Source organism: Hippoglossus stenolepis, chromosome 2 (assembly GCF_022539355.2).
Source record: "Hippoglossus stenolepis isolate QCI-W04-F060 chromosome 2, HSTE1.2, whole genome shotgun sequence".
In the NCBI taxonomy this organism is placed as follows: Eukaryota; Metazoa; Chordata; class Actinopteri; order Pleuronectiformes; family Pleuronectidae; genus Hippoglossus; species Hippoglossus stenolepis.
Window position 1 is genome coordinate 15463662 of NC_061484.1, and position 20456 is coordinate 15484117.

General features: G+C 40.9%; 1 protein-coding gene across 3 annotated transcripts in view; it reads left to right on the forward strand.

Moving 5' to 3' along the window:
• The first annotated feature begins 552 nt into the window (after window positions 1-552).
• Window positions 553-20456, forward strand: part of LOC118118259 (activating transcription factor 7 interacting protein) — a 29100-nt gene continuing 9196 nt past the window's right edge. For 2 of the 3 annotated variants that reach the window (XM_035171304.2, XM_035171321.2), the window contains exons 1-3: window positions 553-1129; window positions 18929-18981; window positions 19906-20421. In XM_035171304.2, the coding sequence (XP_035027195.1) occupies window positions 19912-20421 (510 nt within the window). In that variant the 5' untranslated portion in view covers window positions 553-1129; window positions 18929-18981; window positions 19906-19911. Of the gene's footprint in view, window positions 1130-15294; window positions 15796-18928; window positions 18982-19905; window positions 20422-20456 lie in introns of those variants that run through there. The other variant, XM_035171312.2, reaches the window with a different exon arrangement.

A 20456-nucleotide genomic window follows, 5' to 3' on the forward strand; every position in this document is an offset into this window, starting at 1 on the left:
TGCTGGCCAGCTGGGGAACGACAAGTTTCAAACTCAGAAGTGAGTTAACAAAATGGCTGACATGTTTAATGTTACATGTCAGGAGGCAACTAGAGATTATAAGCTCTTCATTAATGTAATGGGGTTTTTCAGGAGGTTGAGAAGAACAGATCATCCTGTCTTGTTGTGAGAATCCATTCATAAAAGTGTAACTAACAAATAAGCTGCGCTGTAAAATCAGACTAAAATGTATTATACATTATAATTTGAATTATTTATACTGCAGGCTCTTTAAATAGGTTAGTATTCTCCCTATTACCTTTGGTTTGCCTGTTTTTAGTCTCGATTTAGCAATTTTTTTGTACATTGACATTAAAGCCATACCATCAGAGGAAACTGAGTTGTTGTCTGTAGTGACTCACAGACAGGACCAGGCTCACACAGCAACAATAAGAGACACGCTACAGACCCACACTGACGCCAGTGTCTGTGGGGAAGTTTGCAGACACAGACTGTTCAGTCTGTTGTTGCTCTGGCTCCTCCTCCTCCTCCGTCTAACCCCTCCCCCCTCAGCCCGGTTCTCTGTCGGCCGTGGTCGAATCGAACACCCCTCCCTCTCCTAATGGTCCCTACTCCAAACCGTCTCCTGTGTGCGGTTGTTTCCTCAAGGCTGCAGTTCGGCTACAGGAGGCTGAGGTGCTGCTGCAGCCCGATCCGCACACACACACACCGTCCTGGATACCTACCTTACCGCCTCCAGCCTGTGGAGAGACCGAGAGGAAGAACTTAGGTTTACATCGCGACGGCGGATCGACGCGACTGCTCTGCGTCTGTGGATCAGCCTCCCCCTTTCTCCCGCCTGCCGCCACCACCGACGCTGACGTACGTCCGTGGTGCACATTTTGAGTACGAAAGGAGGAGGAGTCTGTCTGTGAGCGCAACGAGAGCAGCCGCCGTGGATGCACCCCATACACAGTTGTTGTCGGGGCTCAGCTCACTAGTTTTCCCGGTGTTTTCGATCCGGTGGATTTGATGCAGCGCTGATTCCACATCCTGATCGCGACGGAGCACAGCACAGCAGCGGGTTGTGGAGCAGGAGGAGCCCGTCGGTCACAGCCGGATAATCGCGGGAACATCGCTCGGCGAGGCGGTAAGTCATGGTATTGCAGCTAGCATGCTAGCTATGTAGCTCTGACATGCCATTTTATATAACCTAAATAGAAAATATACTTTTTGCAATCTTGGCTTATGAATATGAACATGTGGCTCTGAATTATTCAAAAGTGATTTTCCCTCTGTTTTTGGTACATGTTTGTACAGTTAGCCCCCACTGGTTGAGATTGTAGCAGAAAGCAAAGTTAGCTAGCACTTGCGATGTTAGCTTGAATAAAAAGTTAATAAATAAGTAATATTAATGTTTTTTTCCCTTTCTACCTTTTAAAAAAGACTTTCACAAAGCAGATCTGTCATCGCTCTTTAAATTTTGCTTTTGTGGAAATTGTCTCGCGAGTGTCGCGATTACGTAAATTGGTCTCGTAAAAATGTCTGGATCGCCAATTGGGTATAAGATCTTATTGATATTACACTACAAATCCCATTTAGGTATTTTTTTCATATTACGCTGGTATGGTGCCCTTTGATTTTTTTTTTTTGTTTAATGTTAAAAATAAAATAACTCACACATAGCTGCTCTTTAGATGTGACACCACGTTGTTGTATTGTGGTTGACGAATGCTCGCACACAAATTCATACACAATCCATGTGCACTTAAAGAGAAATCTACCTCAGTCCTTTTTCTGTTCAGGTGTGAGAAACCCTCACACCACTCATGTTGGCTACAGTCTGACATAAGTAATCAAATACTTTCTTCTTGTAAATCAGTGACTTCCTCGTATAGCGACTGGTGAAGTAGGTTTGGGTTTTGGATGTATTTGTTCTTCACTAAAGTTTCCGAAGTGGCCCAGCCGTACCATGTGGATGAAGCGGCCATGTTGTGTTGTGCACACCCAGCATACTGCAGAGGTGTCACATTGGGGGACGGGCAGGAAGGAAGATAGATTTTGATTAGTGGTCACTGAGAAAATATGAAAGTAGTTTGTGTTTAAAATAATAACATTTGTTTTATTACTTAATAATCACCCTTAATGGAGCTTTATAAAATACTTTTGCTTCATTTAAATACTTCTGTGATTTGAAGCAAATTCTGAGAGGGAGTGTTCCCTAAATGAAAATCATCACTAAATGGGGGCCTAAATAGCAAAGAAGACAAAAATGCTCCATAGTGATAAAGGATCTGCTGCATTCACTTCAATGCAGCTTAAACCCCCCCCCCTCTTGGTGTAAAGTGGTACGGCCCAGTAATTTTCCATGCGCCACACTGCCCTAGGATGTGGGTGTGGCCTAATGTCAGTGGTAATACAAGAGTTCAGTTGTTTTTGACCCTGTCCTGTGGGTTTCTGACAGAGGAACCAAATCTGGATCCTTTTTGATTTAGGTAAACTGACATACAGATAACTGATCAATGTTTGTTCTTTCAACCTGAGGGGGATCAGTCAGCCACAGTTTGGGAATCTCAGGCAGTCTGCTTAAAAAGTTGACTTTATTTAGTCCATAAAAAAGTGAGGTGTTTCAGGTTTGCGTTTACCTCATGGATTATGGTACAGCCCTCTTTATAGCTTCCCCTCCCCCCTTCACCCAGTGGGAGCGCCCACGTTGTGCTCTTGTAATTCATTGCAGTGTGTTCTTTTCTCTGCTGAAGAGGAAGCAGGCTTGAGAGGCTCCACCCACATTTTTCAAGAAGCATTCGTGTAGATGTTAAGATTTTTTTTCTCATTGGCTGAAGCTCTCATACAGGACAATTGATGAGAACTTCCTATTGATCGTTCACCTTAAACAACAATTTGCAGAGCTAGGCTCTTCAAATTGATAAATGAGGATGTAGGAAATATTTAGGTTCTCTTTGGCAATAATTTAACAGCAAGACCTCCAAATGTCCTCCACATGGAGAACAATAACAGTGCATGTGCTTGGTACTGGAATTCTCTCAATCCTGCTTTAAACAGGTTTGTTGCAGAGCGTTTGTCAGTGTGGTGCAAAGTGTTGATCCATGACCCCCACTGGGTTCATTAAAAGTAAAACAAAAATGGTGTGTTTATTCAGCTATACATGCTAATGGTGAATTCTACCACATAGCTGAGATGCTTGTGACTGTTTGGGGTTCAGGAAGGATTGTTAAAAGGGAAAGTGCAATGCTCATCATTTCAGCTGCATCTTTGTCACATTAGCTCATTGGTATTGTATGTTGGAGAACATATGGTTATCCTGCCAGATGTTTTGTAACTGTAATTTATATGATAAGAAATTGTCACACACAATGGCTGACTGAGAAACCAGCCACTTGATAAAACAGCTACAATATGCACACACTTAAGGGAAACTATGAACATGGTCTGTGATCCGCCAATGCAGCTTTTCACACACACGTAACAAACTGTACTTTCTGAATACTGTTGGTTTTGAAACTCAGCCTTTATTATTTTTATTTATGAACAACAAAGTGTTCATATTATGCAATACAAACACTTGTGGCTCTATTGGTATATAAATATTGATTAAAATGTTTAATATGGTTTTGACCATATAACTGGGAGCAAGATATAAGCTGCAATTTGTTGGTGTCTGATCTTATCTTAATTTTATCTTGTTTTATTGACATTTTTACAAACACTGTAGATGTTTATCAGTTAAGGGGTGATAGCTGGTTCCAATTCTCCTTTTATTGTAGAAAAGTAGTTTCTTCCCCCTGAAATTTGTCTTTTATCTCTAAGTTTTTCAAAGAATACCAAGTCCATAAGAACCAGTTTCAACCAGTTTCAACCAGTTCCAGCCGGTTCCTTTGAATCGCGCTGAACATGACAGAGATAAGAAATTAGATCTCGGTTCGCTCTCAATATGTCCTTGTTTATTATTCATCATTTATATCTTGTCATGCTGATAATTAGTCAATCATTAAAGTGTTTTTCATTCTGTACATGGGCCATAATATATAAGGCAGGCCCCTCTATATTGAAACAGTCTTGGTACACAGATTTTATCCTGATATTAGATTTTATTGGACCACAGTGACGCTTGCAACATGTATGTTTTACATATTGTGTTGGAAATTGGTTGTCCTCAAAATGTGTTCAAAAATTTCTCAGACATGTTTTAAGCCACTCTAAAACACAGATTTTTTCAGTGTTTGTACTTTTAGTGAGAGGTTAGGACGAGAGCAGATATATGTGCAGGCTTGCACACATGTACACCTCCAGTTCTCCAACCACTCTCATTGCCTAATGCAGTATGTCTCAGTGTGGCTGTTCCATTCATGTAATCGTGGCAGGCCACTGCTGGAATTTTTAGTGGCACAAAGCCAATCCACTCTTTCAGACATGTACCATTACGAAAACATGATTGTGATTTAATATGTTGGCAGTTGATGGCAATTGATGGCAGCAGTCTAACAAAGTTTGATCTAGTAACATTTCTGATGCACTTTCAACATGACATCAACATTTTTTTTATAGATTAATGTGAAGACCACAACAGATCATGCAGAGAGAAATATAATGCATGTCTTTCTGTTGGCCTTACTAGGAACACTGTTTCATAAACAGTTGTTTTTTTCACAAAGGAATCAATCATGTTTCATAAACTTGCTTCAAACTAGCTTATTTTTGTATTAAAACATTTTTTTCGCGATCTGTAAAGAAAAAGAGCAACAAAAATAATCTATTTATAGTCACTGCAAGAATCAGAGTAGCTTTCTCCCTCCTTATATTTGCATGGATGAGTAAATAAATATCCAGCATATGTTGCAGCAGACAGAGGCTGGAAGAAACGTATTAATTCCTCTGCGGAGATCACAGGATCATATTTACAGCACCCCGACACCGTCGTCGGCTCTTATCACAGCAAACTCTTCTATGTGTGTGTCACCGTATTTTCACAGGGAGATATTTGTTTTCCTTTAAATTTTTTGGGTCATTTTTGCATCTGTCACATGTTAGAAGCATTATCGTAGATGACAGAACAAAGATATGCACTGCCTTAAGCCTGGTTTATACTTCCGCATAGGATCAATGAAGAGGCTAGCAGCCTACGCTGTTGTGATTATTCGTGCACTGATGTGTTTGTGTCAATGATGTGTTCATGTCATAGATGTTTGAGTGTCATTAATCTTTACATTGATTTGGCTTTATAGAATCAGCTTTGCTTTCTTTAGTGTGTAGATACCTGGTTGTGTCAGTCCATGTTTGGGATGGTGCTCTTAAGGGTTGGTAATGCTTGAAACAAACGAAAAGAAAGGTGTTCCAAATGGCCACACTTGAAGGCATGGCAAAAATCCAGTCGTTAATGGCTCTTCCGTGTTGCATCGCTCTGCTTTCCTGATCTCTTTTCATTGTGGCTTTTGGAGACCTTTGTTGTCTTTACGCGTATTGTTCACATGTGGATAAACATTCCTTCCACCCTTCCTCCTCAAAGGTTTAGGGCTGCTCTTAATTTTACCCATGAAATGCGTCAGAAGTAGGTACAGTTTGTGAACAATATAACAAGATAATTTTTTCATTCATATCAGATTTGGCTGCTCAATACAAAGATTTGTCTATTTTATCCAATTTTTCATATGCACTATCAAGCAATACTTGAACAGTCCAATTTTTTGGAATGGGGTTTAGCAGGACATTCAGGGGTGACACTAAAGATCTAAATATGAAACAGAGACTGTTACATATTATGTTACTGTTGGTTAGAAATTCACTACTTTTGAGCAGAAGGAAGAAGATGACTTTATCGTGGAGACAGACTGGGCCAGGACTGTCTCCTCCAGGCAGCTGCCTCTGTTTGCCCATGAAGCATGTGATTGATGTAGGGCCTAGGCTGTATTGTACACAAGTGAATAACGCCATTGCTAGCAAATGTTCTGGTGTGTCTGTGTCTCTATGTAATTTTTCTGCCAAACACTGTTGTTTTTGCCACTGTGTCTAGCTTAAACATTGGCGGATGAAACTAAGTGGGTTATGTTGGACTTGGACCTAATAAATCTTGAACAATTACTTCTACTGATATTACTGCAACACAGAAATGAGAAGATATAGGACAAGATCATATGTACAACCATTGAACTTATTTAGGCCACAGGAGGCGTTTTGTGTGATTGTCTGGACAATGAGAGACATGAACGAGACATGCTACCAAGAGGGCTATGGTGTTAAATCACCGTAGAACTATCAATTGGCCTTATCTCCCGCTCATTCTGGGTCTGCAGCTGCCTGCGCCTGTCGCAGACATCTTCACCCAGCGGACAGGGCGACTTCACATAATGGAAGGATTTTCAGAAAATGGATCTATAGTCACAGGTGATTGCAATTTGGTCATGCTTGGATATGTCTCTTAAAAGGCTGACCTGTTTGGAGTTGTCTGCAAGCTTGAGTTGTCTGAACAACATTATGCAATAAAGCATAGTAGTTCCTGAGGAGCAGTTTCTTCATGGGCAAGCAAGTAGTTTGAGGTGAGGCTAGAGAGCCGAAGACCCTGGCCATGCTGCGATGGCTCTGCCTTTCCCTTCAACTGTAGCCTATGAAAATCATAGTGATCAATAATGGTGGTTGTTAGTCATTTGTTGTGTGTATTTTGTGACTTTACGTTATTTATCTCTTATCCATTTATGCAGCTGTTTATTCTGGCCCGTGCGGTTTATTCTGTCCTAATTATACAGCTTAAATCCAACTCATGTACAATTGTGACTCAAAGCATATCTTTTGCCCATAAAAGGTTTCTGAATATGTAACAGTACCAGTTTAAGGCAGTTGGATGAAACCCTGGCCACATTCTGCAAAAAGCACTTTTGAGGCTTTAATGGGCAGGAAACATGAATTGATAATCTTGAATCAGTACAAAAGATTAGCAACTACATTAAAACATTGGCCCATACGTGCAGAGTTCCATAGAAAACAGTGAGTGCTTGATTTTGATACATACGCATCATACTACTGGTAAATGGCAGATGCCCTTTTGCAAACTGACAAAAAGTGCTTTTACACTCAATAGCTAAAAGATATGCTACACTGTCCTCTAAGTGACGGTGTAGCCAGTCACCGAAGGACAAAGAATTTCTATGGTTTTGTCAGAGTAGAGCATTTAATCACGGCTTGGTGATGGAAAGTAGGGTTGCAGCAGTTGACATATAATTGGTGTTGCACAGGGTTCAGGCATACACCGATTACATAACTTACCCACCAGGCCCACTATCTATTCCATTTTTTATAGGTATAAAACCCATTTTGCTAATACTCGTGAATCAATGGTATTGCCCACATTCAATAGTTCCTTCTCATTGCAACAGCAGAGCAGAACCTTGTCACAGAATGGGGGAGTCTTGTCCCGTGATGATGGGAGAGTTGACCTATAAGGGGGAGAATTTTGATTCAACGAGAAACCCAAAAGTTAAACTTTGTTTAATGAATGTGGCAGAATCTGAATACATGCTCTCATTAGCACCCAAGAATGGGGTAAATAGGGCAGGTAGTATTGCGAGTTCTGCCTCTCTCCCATGGATGATTCTGTGACACTGTGCAGTTCCCTTCACTGCCCTGAAGGCTAGCAGCAGAACTTCATGCGAGCTGCAACAGGAAGCCAGCAAGCTAAATAAGAAAGGTGTGGGGAAAATGAATGGGCGGCATTATTCTGGACAAGTTCCAAGTGGTACGCCCTGTGTCATATGCAAGTACTCATAAGGACGGAGTTGCATTGGTCAAGGCAGGAGCTGCATGAAGTGTAACGCCGGGTTTACACCGGACGCTGAAGCGCCGCGCAGCGCCAAGAAAAGCCAGGCGCCTCCTATCCGCCCCCCTGTTACACAAATGTGCTGTTCACATTGGCTGCGATGCGCCGCGCCAAGGGCGCCTTGCGCCCTGCACCCTGCACTGATGGTTTCGGCGTCGAGTAAATTTTTTCTGCTTGCCGCGAGCGTATCGCGCCAGGAAACACACTGAAAAATGATTTTAAACGATATAAATGACATATTTTATATGATATAAATTATCAAATATGCATCCCATACTTTGTATTCCCCTTCTGTTGTCCTGGAGTTTTAATTTTCCCAATTTTCCCAATTTTCCCAATCACATAATTAAATGTCCCCCTCTGCCCATCCACTACAAGCACACAAGCAGATAGACAGAGAGAGAAAGAGAGGGGTGGGGGGGGCTATGAAGACGATCATTTACCCCTGAACCCCGACATTCAACGGGCACAACAACAAGCGGAGAAAGCAGAATCGCGGGCTGACCTGCGCGGAGAAATGCGCGTCCCGTGTGAACAGCCAGGCGGCTGCGCGCATGAGAATGGCGCGGCGCTGCGCTTCAGCGTCCGGTGTAAACCCGGCATTAGAACACCTGGCTGGCAGTTATTTATGGGTCTAGTGATTCTACGGTCATCTCCAGTTCTGATCAGCAGTGATATAAACATGACACACAGGTAGACACGCTAGTTTATGTTTTCTGGCACAATGCTATGATGTGCATCATGGTAAAAGGGAAGGGTTGTGTCACCTACTTTCCTTACCATTGCATCCTTAGCTACTTTGAGTTGCTGCACTTACTGCAGCTCGACTGTCCTCAAAGCTACCTTTTTAGCTTCATCACTGGTCCGCAATGTATGCTGGGATCAGTTGCTCCAAGAAGGACTGAACCCCTCCTTGCTCAGGAATTGAAGGACTCATATGTCAGCCACATTTGAAGGTGCCCTCAAAGTTGGAAAGCCTTGTCTTGCTACTGTGAAACAATCTGGCTTGAAATGCAGCCTTCAAAAGGTGCGGCACCAGAATTGGGACACAGTTTTTGTCCTCTTAGCCATATAGTCAAGCAATGCTTGAACATTGTGGACTTGATCATTGTTTAAAGAGATTTAAGTATAAGATATAAAAAAAATATCTCTGCAACATAGTCTACCCCTTAACCCCCATGCTGTTTTCTTCTGTTTATAACCATGTTTTTTGCATAATGAGGACAGATTATATAGCGAACATAGTTGATTTTGTTTATCCATGCAAGGCAACTATTGTAAACTAGCAAATTACAGAGATTATTTCTGATACTAAGCTAACACGTTTAACTGTATAGAGATTGTTTTCATTTTAAAAGAAGTGTATTGGACGTGTGGACATAGCTTCTGTCGTACTAAAAAGAAAGAGAAGAAGATTTTGACAATCATAGATCCCAAATCTTTTCCCCTTGCCGTCAACTCAAAAATAATATATCGCAAGCAGGGATGATTGACAAATTTATGTCATTTCAAGAGACAGTAGCAAGGATCCGCAAAATCACAGTATTGCTTAAGACCTTGATTTTGTATTGCTTGCTCCCCCTCCTTACTACTTGGATAATCAGGTATTGTTCATGTGTCGCAGATGATTAAATGTGACATTTCAAAGTATTATTTCAGCCCTAAGCAGTAATATTAACAAGTAGAGCAAATCATGTCACTTCTGGATGAAACAAATGGCTTGTGTGTATGCGTTCCAGAAACCCCTATACTCTAAATGGGAGAGATGGCCTTGCCTCCAGATCTCCATACTTCTCCACCCCACAAACTGCAATATAGATATTGATATTGGATTTAATTTTCTGTGATGTCCAAAATGTTCATTACTTGTATGTAGAAAATGGTAGCACAATTGTACCCAGAGCTGAAAGTCTTAATTAATATTCAACAAGTGCTGCAGATCAAATAAGTCTTCCTCAGATACACAAATATGTTACCCTTTGAAGATCAAAAGAATCACGCAGGCAAAGGCAGCCGGATTCATGTTAAAAGGGATCCTGTCTGCTCTTCCTGCGTACTGCAGCAGCCATTTTGTGCTAGAGCGTTCACTGCAAACAATCCATCAAAGGGAAAGGAGTGGGGGAGGGGAATGTGTATGGTAGGCTAGCTTGTTGACTAATTTAAATCATTAATTTAAGGAAATGTTTTTGCTCTTTGTTATGACAGTTTGTAACAGAAAGTGATGTGCATTTGGCTCATATTAACTCTCTACTCTACCCAAATGTGTGTTTTAGGCAGTGAGGGAAAAGGCAGCTTGTAGCATTGGATTTAAACTTCCATGATAAATGTGATGTCTGTCTTGTCTGGATTTTCATGTAATAAACTTCTAAGTTATGTGCCACATTCAGAGAGAAAATCATAGATGAGTTACTGCGACAGAGATACAATTTGGTCAAATTGCTCCAGGAGTATGAGCTCCTTTTCGTGCCCAGGTGTGGAATATTCATCAATATAAGAGAACAAGAATAAATTTTAAATGTTTCCCTGCGCAACACAGGCTAATTTAGTTTTGAACGTCTAGCTACAGAGCTTGAATTGCTTGCAGAGCTTTGAATTTGTCACCCTCCTCTCTAGCTCCCTCCCTTGTTGGTGAGAACACCCTTCTACTGCAATGGTTTAATCCATGCTTGGCTGTAAAACTCAGTCTGGAACAGCCTGCTGGTGTGGGGGAGGGGTTGTTGGCGCTCTGTGTCAGGCTGTGGACTTAGATCTGACAGTGTGGTGCTAGCTATAGCTCATGCAATACTTTTTGTGGACCACAGTATATCCGGGAATGGCCTCTAGGATGTTATTTTTACCTAACAAGCAGCAAATGCATACAAATAAATTCAGTTCTGAAATTGACCAAAGGTGTTTTCTTACTATAATTTCATAGAACATTGCTGGATGTTTTGTATGTAATGTGTTGGTCAGTATTTATTAATTCATGACTATTTTTTTAAGCCACAGAACGAGCCTCACCATGTGCTTGCTTTATTCACAGGGAAACACTTGGTTGCGTCCCCTACCCAACCCCTCCCCCCCCTACTTTTCTTCTCCGCTTTCCTTCTACCCAGCCTTTGCTAGTCTCCGCTCATGTAATGGAAAGAAAAAACAAATCACGCGTACAGCGTCTGGGCAATGGTAGGCTAAGAAAATAACTTTTGTTTGCTAATTTAATATGAAGAGGAAATGCCCACACCTGACTGGATGGAAAATGGGACACAAATAGACATAGACATATATGAACAAATGTCAGAGGGAAGATCAATAATCAGCTGTAGCATAGAATACCACAAAGTCTTGGTTCTATTCAGGTTCTTAGTTGTCAGATAGCAGCAAACTTAAAGAGTCTGGTCTTAAAGAGAAAGCATAAAAAAGACTGCAGTAGGTTAAATGGTATGGTGTGTGGTCCAAGTTTTTTCTTTAGGCCATGAGTGCAATTAATATCAAGTGCACAGTGAAAAAAGGAGTAAATCCACTCAAGTATGGTATTCACATGATTAATGTTTTTCCAGTTAGTTCATTTAATTTGTTTACATGTCTCTTAATTGTTCAAAGTTGATTAATGGAGCTATGGTATAAGTGAATAGTTGAATAATAGTTTTGGTATCTCTTACCGTGTTCAAGGTCATAAGAAACTGAATCCCCTCCTTGAATGTAAAGGGGGATAGACAGGGTACCCTCTTGTGGTGGTTGTCAGTTGCACAGAGATAATCTATAACTGATAGATTTACACATCCACACACCCCTGAGCTATTCAGAGTTTTCAGTCCATCTATTGACAATGGAACTCAGAGAGAGAAATGCAACAAAAAAAAAGGTGGCGATCATGCGAACGGAATGTCCGATGTGGCTAAATCTAAAATCCGCTCAGCAACATCACCCTTAACATTTAAACCCATAGCTGGATTTGAAATTAATAAATAAATTCAGAATCTCATTACTAACGAATCAAAACAGGCCATGCATATTCACCGACCTGATCAGTGTAAACAGAGATGATACCGACCATAATAATGTTTGTGAGAAACAGCCAGTACAATAAAGACAGTGTACAAATTAAATAAGGCAGTCTTACTAATAGGGATTCTGTGTTCAAAATAGGAAATGCAAATAGCCTTTTAGCAGCTTACAGTGTGAAACTGACGATGTTTGGGTCAGCCCCTTACAAACACTTAAAATAGAGTGAAGGTCTGATAGGTGTGACAGCCACATAAGCTACCTGCTTTAGAAGCATTGTTTAAAATGTGCTTTGATTTCATTCAGCTAAAAATGTGGTGGGTCTATTCTCCTTTTTTGAGAATTATGCCCATTGGAGTTATTTTCACTGATGTGGTGCTGCTGTAACATGATAGGATGGTGTAGGAGATGTAGCACTCTCTAAAGGCTCAGTGTGGCTGCAAACAGCAGACCCAGGTGGCCATTTTGAGTTTCAGTGGATCCAGATGCAGGCAGGGAGGGTGGGGTAGGAAAGACTGCGCACAGTGCGCAGTAAGGTTGGAATGCGGGCTCTGCTCTCACAGGCTGACATCTTGTTTATCTCTCAGTGTTTAGCTTCCATAGGAAATGTCTCATAACTGATAACTGTTCATTTTTAGTGGTTGGTTAATAAGTAATATTGACCAACAGCTTCCTCGGTCTGACGAAGTGTCAGGCGTATAGATCAAAGTATTTTAGAAAGCCTGAAGGAGAAAAGCAGTGTGGACTTAAATTCCTAAGACATTAAGCAGTATAGATCTTTTTGGACGGGACGTTTTTGTTAACTATTCTGTTACAAGCTCAGGATGTTGCTGAACAGTGAACACAAGACATCAGTGAAATCCTGAACCAGGACTAAGGTGACAGAGATTAAATCCTTTAAAATAAATGTGCTGGGGTAGAAGATGGCTTTTGTTCAGTTTTCCCTCAAGATTCCTGCACAAGTATGGAGCTTTCTGCAGTCACTCGGTACTTGTTTTTTTCTCAAGTAGGCGGAGTTTGTTATAGGATCTGCTCATGCCTGTGCTCAGCATGCTTCTCGCAGCAGCGCTGGTGGCCATTTTGTGTTTCTGCAGTAGCAGAAAGGGGGGATGGGCAGACAACGCACAGCCAGGTTTTATTTATTCTCACAACAGGGTTTTTGATCAAGACAGGTAAAGTTTTAGAATAAAAGTTAAATGTCATCACAAATCACAGTTCCTGTCCACTACTACCTGTGCTATTTATCTGTTGGTTTTTAATCTCAACTAGTCAAATCAGGAAACTACTTTTATATGACAATAAAAGAACATTTTTGGTGCAATCCTTAAAAGGAAGAAAGTGGAGTATCTATATTTAGTAGCTTGTAAGTGGGTGTTCTTTGTTCCTCTTGGGTAAAAAAAACACCCCCCTGCCGGAATGGTTCAGTCTGTTTAACAGCAGCCCTCCCTGCTGTGGGAGAGGCTGGGTGGATAGAGGCTGCTGACTGTGACAGGCTGTGCTCTAATTTCTTGATTTGCGCAGCTAGCATGGGACTGTGACTTCTTGCATTTTATGAAGACTACTTAATACAAACAAATGCCTCATGTAGTTTTTTTCTGACCAATCTATCAGTCTCCAATGTGGTAATTTTAGTTAATTGTGAAAATCGGTTATATTTGTGTTTCTAAGAAAAGTTCTTATTTGGCTTATACTGACTAATATTAAGAAAAACATCAAAGCACCCACACCAAAAAAACCACTTAACAGTAGCATTTTATGTGAAAACTCAAGAAAATACAACTTTTTGTACTCTTTTGTTAAATCTGTAACTGCATTACACTGTTAAAATACATTTTGTACTTTATGCCTTTTGTTTTCAATGCTCCCACACCCACTCCCTCACCTCGTCATAATGGTTCAGTCCATGCTTGACGAGGAGAGGCTGTTCCAGAGAGTGAAAGAGGGCGACAATGTGTGTGTATGTCTCTGTGTGTGTATGTGTGTGAGAAAGAGAGAGAGAGAGAAAGAGAGGGAGATGGGGGAGGGTGGGTGCAGCTGTTTCTAGGTTGAGTGGGCTGTGGGTATGCAGTTTAGCGCTGGCTGAACGCTGCTAGCTAGGCACTGACTATAGTGCATGTTGTGCTGTTTTGTTGTTTTAAAGTGGTTTTATTTGACCTGTGTCTTGCTGGTTGTTATGTGATAAAACATATAATTAGATAGTTAAATTATTTGGTTTGTCATTGTTACCACAGAAAGGCATTTATGGAGGCTTCGTTGTTTAAAAAAGTATATCCTGGCTTTTAGTTGAATGGAACCATGTAACAGTGGCTCACTTCCCTAAACCTTTGACCTTCTCTGGCTTGTTAGCCACGTGGTCAATTGATAAGCTGAACAGATTGGTTATCTTACATCTTATGGATGGTCGGAGTCTCTTACGTCTTCTTGTCAAACGTGAACTTTTTATCATTTATTTAAGATGTTTTCCATCGTTATTATTTTACCTTGAGTTTCTTTTTATGTCATTAATTTGCTCCCATTAATACAAGCTGTGCAGGAGTGGGAGACAGAGCTGCTTGAAACCTTATGGAAAACTCTGTCGATTAGATTTCTAGAATATTCTTCTTACTCCGAAAGTCAAAACTAAATCTTGTGTTGTTCTGTTTTGAAAGTGGTAACTTAACTTGACTTGGTAAATTATACGAGAAGAACCTAGGATGTGCAGCAGGACGAGCTGTGCAGGATAAAAGAGGATGTGTTTTTATGCTGTGGAACATTAAAATTAAGCTGTAAAACCATCGGTGCCATCAACTTTCCTCAGTTCTGCTGAGACATAGTGACTTACCATACCCTTGTCCAAAAAAACACCACAGTGGCAAGATAGGGATCCTTATTAGCATTTCCACAGTTTAGAGACCGTATGATTTAGTTCCTCCAGGTCTGGTGACAAAGCATTAATTTAACCTATTAATTTGAATTTTTTAAATTCTGCACTTTACATAACCGTCGTCGAATGGGATAAATATGAGAGATCATATTACAGCCTGAGGTTGGTCCTCTGCAGTCCACACTGGTCAAGTCATTAGAGGGATAATAGCAGGCTGAGGCTAACCAAGTACTGACTTTAGTGCTCGTAGTTCCTCGGGTAACCTTGTATGTAGTACAGATCAAATCTGTCAAAGATTGAGCTGAAAGAGCAAGAGGAGATAGTGTCAACTCTAGTGAAGTGGTTCATTTAAAGCTATTTTGGGCTGTCTAGACGCATCGTTTTTTGACTATGCAGAAAATAAACTCTTGCACGACCGGAAAAAAATATCTTAAAACAATAACATTGAAACAATAGAAATACAGTTCAACATTTGTAACTGAGTTTTGTGTGAATCTTCGCACAAAAAAGCACTGTACTCATCAAAACTTTCTGTGTTACAGTGTCATTGACCTTTTTTTTTTCAATCAGAAAACTTTGTTTGACTATGGTGTTATGTAGAAAGGACAACCCCCCTCCACCCTTAGTCAGAATGGTTTAGTCCGTGCTGGCTGTAGATTTCCATACTGTGGACTAGTTTGTGCTAGAGTTGGGGGATGGGTGTTGCCTAGCAACAGCCTGTGCAGTGTACTTCCCCTCTGTCTGTGCGCTGCTAGCTAGGGTTGACATCACCACGCTGTGCTTGAGAATGTTGTAGACACAAACATTGATTTGTGTGTATTTGTTGTACCTGCAAGTTATCATGCACTTGATAGATGTTATCAGACAGATAATAAAAATAAAAAAAGATTTTTCATACTATGCTTTACAGCACACTGCTTTGTCAGGAGTTAAAGTATCCTTTTAGGAGGTTTATTTATCACCAGTTATAGGCTCAGGTAGGCGAGACACCCTTTTATAGAACATACCTCTGCAAGAAACAAGATGGACTAGTCCTAATCGAGCCCCTCCTCCTTTCTTTTATGTTCTCCTGCTGGCCTTTCAGCTGTTATCGGCTCCCACAATCAACAAATACGTGGAAGGCCCAAACCCACACATCCTGCTAAAGGTCACCATTTCTTCTTTTTCAAGCATGTTTCACATTTCTATCTCTTTTTACATCTGTGTAAGCTTCACTCTTTTGTCAAGGTTAGCTTTTGATACATGAAGAGGGTGCTATGCTAGTTGAAGAAAGCAGAGGTTTGGCTTATACTTCGATTGGTTTGTCTTTTTCTTTTCAATAAGAAACACTCGTGTCAGGGAGTTTGCCGACAATTCTCAGAAACAAGCTGCAACAATGTCACAAGAGGCTTTCTGTCACCTGGATGATGTCAGGAGGAACCATGCTGTTTTAAACATCACTGTAACTGGTTGCATTCACATCGGGATCAATAACTGAAGTCATTTCCTCGAGTGTTCATGCACACAGGAAAATCTACATGTGTATATATATTTATAGCAATGTCAACACATTTGTATTGGTGCGATATTCGCTCTGTTTGTGAATCTCACAAATATCCTCCCGGTATAAAGCATTTCTAGTGCGAGCGATCATAATGTTTGCCATTCATTCTCTTATTTGTGTCATATAATCCTTATGCAGTTCTGTTGGGCTGCATATCAAATCCACAAAATTGCACTCATTCAGATAGACGCACATTTGCTACCCCAGTATTTTAATGGGGTGTCATAGTGGTAGGTATATTGTGTGAGTGTTAGATGTCAGTGTGTTGTGGCGGAAAGCTTTGACGAAGATGCAGGAAACCTCATCACTTGTCACATGGACTAACTGAAGAAAACATCTGCAGTTTTCACAAAACAACACGTCGGAGCTACAATTCACCTTTAAAATGGTGCTTGATTTTATTTTAGGCAAAACTGGCCCTCATTGATCGGTCGGTGACGCATACAGTTAGTGTGGGTATCAATGAACTTGGGGGATGCTCTTTATTTGTTCACGCCACACCGTGGTTCACCCATACTCAGAGAGATCTGCGTGTTAGGAACAGGTTCCAGTGTTTGATGGAGCACAAGGATATGTTTTTGAAAATGGGTGGTTTACAATAAACCAAGATTGGAAATGGATTAGTATCCACAGGTCAGAAACTCAGTCATTAAAAATGCTCTCATTTGTACCGGTACCTCTTTAACCTGTTGGCCAGGGAAAACAACCCCACCAACATTTTTTGGTTGCAAGTTGTAAATGCATGTCCATGTACAGTAGCCCATCCAGAAATGGCCTCTACTTTGGGTTAGTGGACTAAAATCATCTTGATTCCTAGTGCCTGCAAGATTGAAATGTTGTGTTTTTGCTTGCTTGGCATCACACAAGCTTAATTTTGTCTCCTGCTGCTGCACTGACCCCAAAGTCACTCTGCTCTGTTATTTGGAGTTTTTTAGTTACATGTCTAGTTTGACAGAGTTTGGGACAGTTTGTGATGGTAAAGCAGCCACTCATCAGCTATCACTTGTAGTTGAAACCGGGTTGCAGAGGCAAAGTACTTAAATAAAAACATACAGCGATTTTGTAGCTTGAGAGAAAATAAATGGTCATCCCTGTCCAGATGCCTCTATGCACATGTGACACAAATTCTTGTGACGCATGGTAGTCTAGTTCACTTAGCTTGACTGAAAAGATATTAGGTAAAATCCAATCAAACAAGTTTTAAAATAAATAATGATAACATGCAGAAAGGTAGGTAAGCCTTCTATTCTGTGTGTTACTGTCGTCACATGCGTGTTCGACCAGTCAGGTTCAGTGGAGGACTCACTGACGTAGCTGCAGAAAACTCTATTTCTGATTATGTGCTTATTAACTGGTAACTTGATGTAAGCTCAATGTAAAAGGAGGTTACTATGGTTTCATAGTTTATGAACATTGCATAAATAAACCATAAAAAACAAGATTTAAACTGCAACTGTCAACTTGCAAAAATACTGGTTGTGGCTTAGCTGCAGCTTGTATTATAGTATTGGACAGATGAACATTTATGATTGTTATTTGTAGAATTGTAACATGGCTTATATACATCTTTTGTTTAGTATAATTAAGTTTATATACATTCTTCACTTTGTTTACCCTGCGAGCTTGGTGAAGCTTCGAGTTCAACAGCAAAATTCTAATTTAGCAGGGTGCTGCGGCCACCTGATACATCTGATGGAGAATCCTGCTCAGCTAGCTACAGAGAGCTCAGGCTGGCAGCAAAAAGCAGAGCTGACGGCCATTTTGAGTTTCTGCACTGAATCCAGGCGCAGTAAATGAGGCCGCAGGATGGGGGAGGGGGGATTGTGCTCTGCGCAGTGTGCAATAACATTGGAATGTGGAGTGTAGCAGAGATCGTGCTCGCTTTTTGCACCGCATTTTTTGTTTATGCTGAGTGTGCATGATGCTTTTTCAGGTTCCATTATTTTATGCAATAAGTTTTGTCTCACTTGTTTTTTACAATGAGGAATTTTAAGGATACTGCAGGGAGCCTACTTCCTGATATGAAAGCAGAGTAGGGATGTTGTGTGTATGCACTCAGCTTTACAGTGCCAGCATACACCTAGTCCACTGTCAACTACAGTCTTGCGGGTAAACAATGCTGTAAAAGTTCTTCTTCTTCTTCTTCTTCTTCTTCTTCTTCTTCTTCTTCTTCTTCTTCTTCTTCTTCTTCTTCTTCCGGTTTATTGGCGGTGGCAACCAACATCAAGGTGCATTACCACACTGCGTCACCAAACCCCTGTGGCTGCACATTTATGAGCTTAAATTCAATGAAATATGGTTAAAGCGATTTGTATGAAAGCTTCTTTGATCTTTGTTTATGCTCAGGAGAAATACAAATGAGTCCTTGTTTAATGTGTTGTTTGCAAAACTCAGTTGTGACACTTTGTAAGCAATGCCCAATTCCTCTAGTCCAACATGTTTTAGCCTGTATTGATGTATTTTATTGTCATCAACAGAATTGAATGTCCAGTTTGATTAAATTTGTAGTTACCCTTCAAATATATATATATAGGTGTCTTTGAAGTTTAGGGCTCATTTTGAAGTTAATGGCTCAGTTGCTACACAAGGGATAAAAACAGACCCTCATAATTCAGTGAAGCTAAATACAGGGCAACACTTTGATTGGCTTGGTCTGTTGGTCTCATACCTACTTGATCCTGTAGTAATAGTTAGAAGCAGTCATTTACAATTTTCCAATTTTTTTCTCTTTTTTTAGGTTGTCAAAGAATTCTCATCTAAATCTATGACTGCGGTCCTTTCAGCTTGAAGGTGAGTTATTCATGCATGTTTTAATTAGTTTACATACTGAACGTTACTTAATATCATAGCACATTTCTTGAGTGGTGCTGAACTTAGAAATGAGAATTGTACTGCAGCTAAGCACAGTCCCTTACAGCACACATGCTCCCTTGAAATAAATACTGTAAACATGAATGAAATTCATATACATGAAATGAATGATTACACTTAAAACAGGACACCTAGCCTCAACACTGCAGTTTGTGCAACCACCAGAACTCTGTACGGAAAATCCTTCCATGTTTTGCATAACCTCTTTACTGCTGCCAACACAGTCCCTGTTGGTCCACTCTGATTTGCTGGGGATTGAACCAATAGGAGGGTGGGGGGATGGGAGAAAGGTCGGGTTGCTGCTGCTGTTAACTTCAATGTCATTTCTGTTCTCTGGATCGGGGCTTAGGTAAACATGAAAGTTCAATCAGAAAATGAAGGCAAGGGGAATTTGTCAGACCAGTTACAGTTTTTGAGACTGACATGAAAAAGGGTCTTTTGGCTCACTGAGCTGCACCTTGACTGTGGTCAATTCAGGACAGATACAGCAGTCTGTAATCAGGCAGTAAAGATCGGTCTGATCTGGCTTAATTGCTGAGTCAAATTTGTGGTAAAGAAACAGGTTTTTGGGGAACCGACCAGTTTGGTATGCAGATTACTGAGAAGGAAGAACCTTCTAGAAAAGAAAAAAACAAGGAAGCCACAGGGCTCTACAGTGACCTCTAGTGTTTCCTCAGAAACTCTGCAGCCATTTCTGTGCTTTGCAGTGCGTAACGTTCAGGACAGGTTCATAAGCGGTAGATACTGTGCTGTTTGGTCTTGCAGCTCTAACTGTGGAGTTTTAGATCTTTTCCAGACTAATCACGCCCTTTGATGGCATGTAATCTCTCCTCTCCTCTGCAGGCAGCAATGGAAGTCGTTGTGACAGAAGAGAAGAAGAAAATCTTCCGTGCCAGGAAAACCATGAAGATCAGTGATCGACAGCAGCTGGAGAGTCTTCACAGCACTTTGTTGACGGCAGCTCCGGGATTGTCCAACCCATCTCCGCCACCACTAATGAACGGCACTCACAAAGAGGACGGACAAAAAGCAGGGGACAAAGAGCAAAACAACATCTCGGACTCAAACTCCCCTCATGCTACATCACCTGCCTCTCCTGCTCCTTTCCTGTCCCTAAACCTGTCACCCTCCCCTGGCTCTTCACAAAGTCCCAAAACAAAGGATGAAACTCCCACCACATCTCCTACATCACCATTCCACTCTCTAAACTTTGAACTGAAAAAGATGGAGGATAAGGAAGAGGAGAAAAAAGGGTCCCTGTTGCCGTCATTAAGTGACGCTGTTACACTAGCACCGACGAAATCAAAGGAAAACCAGGAAAAAGACACTGAAATGATTCCAGAGGTGGAAAAGAAAGAGGTAAATGCTTTAAAACTTTTAGGAAAGTTTTCCTC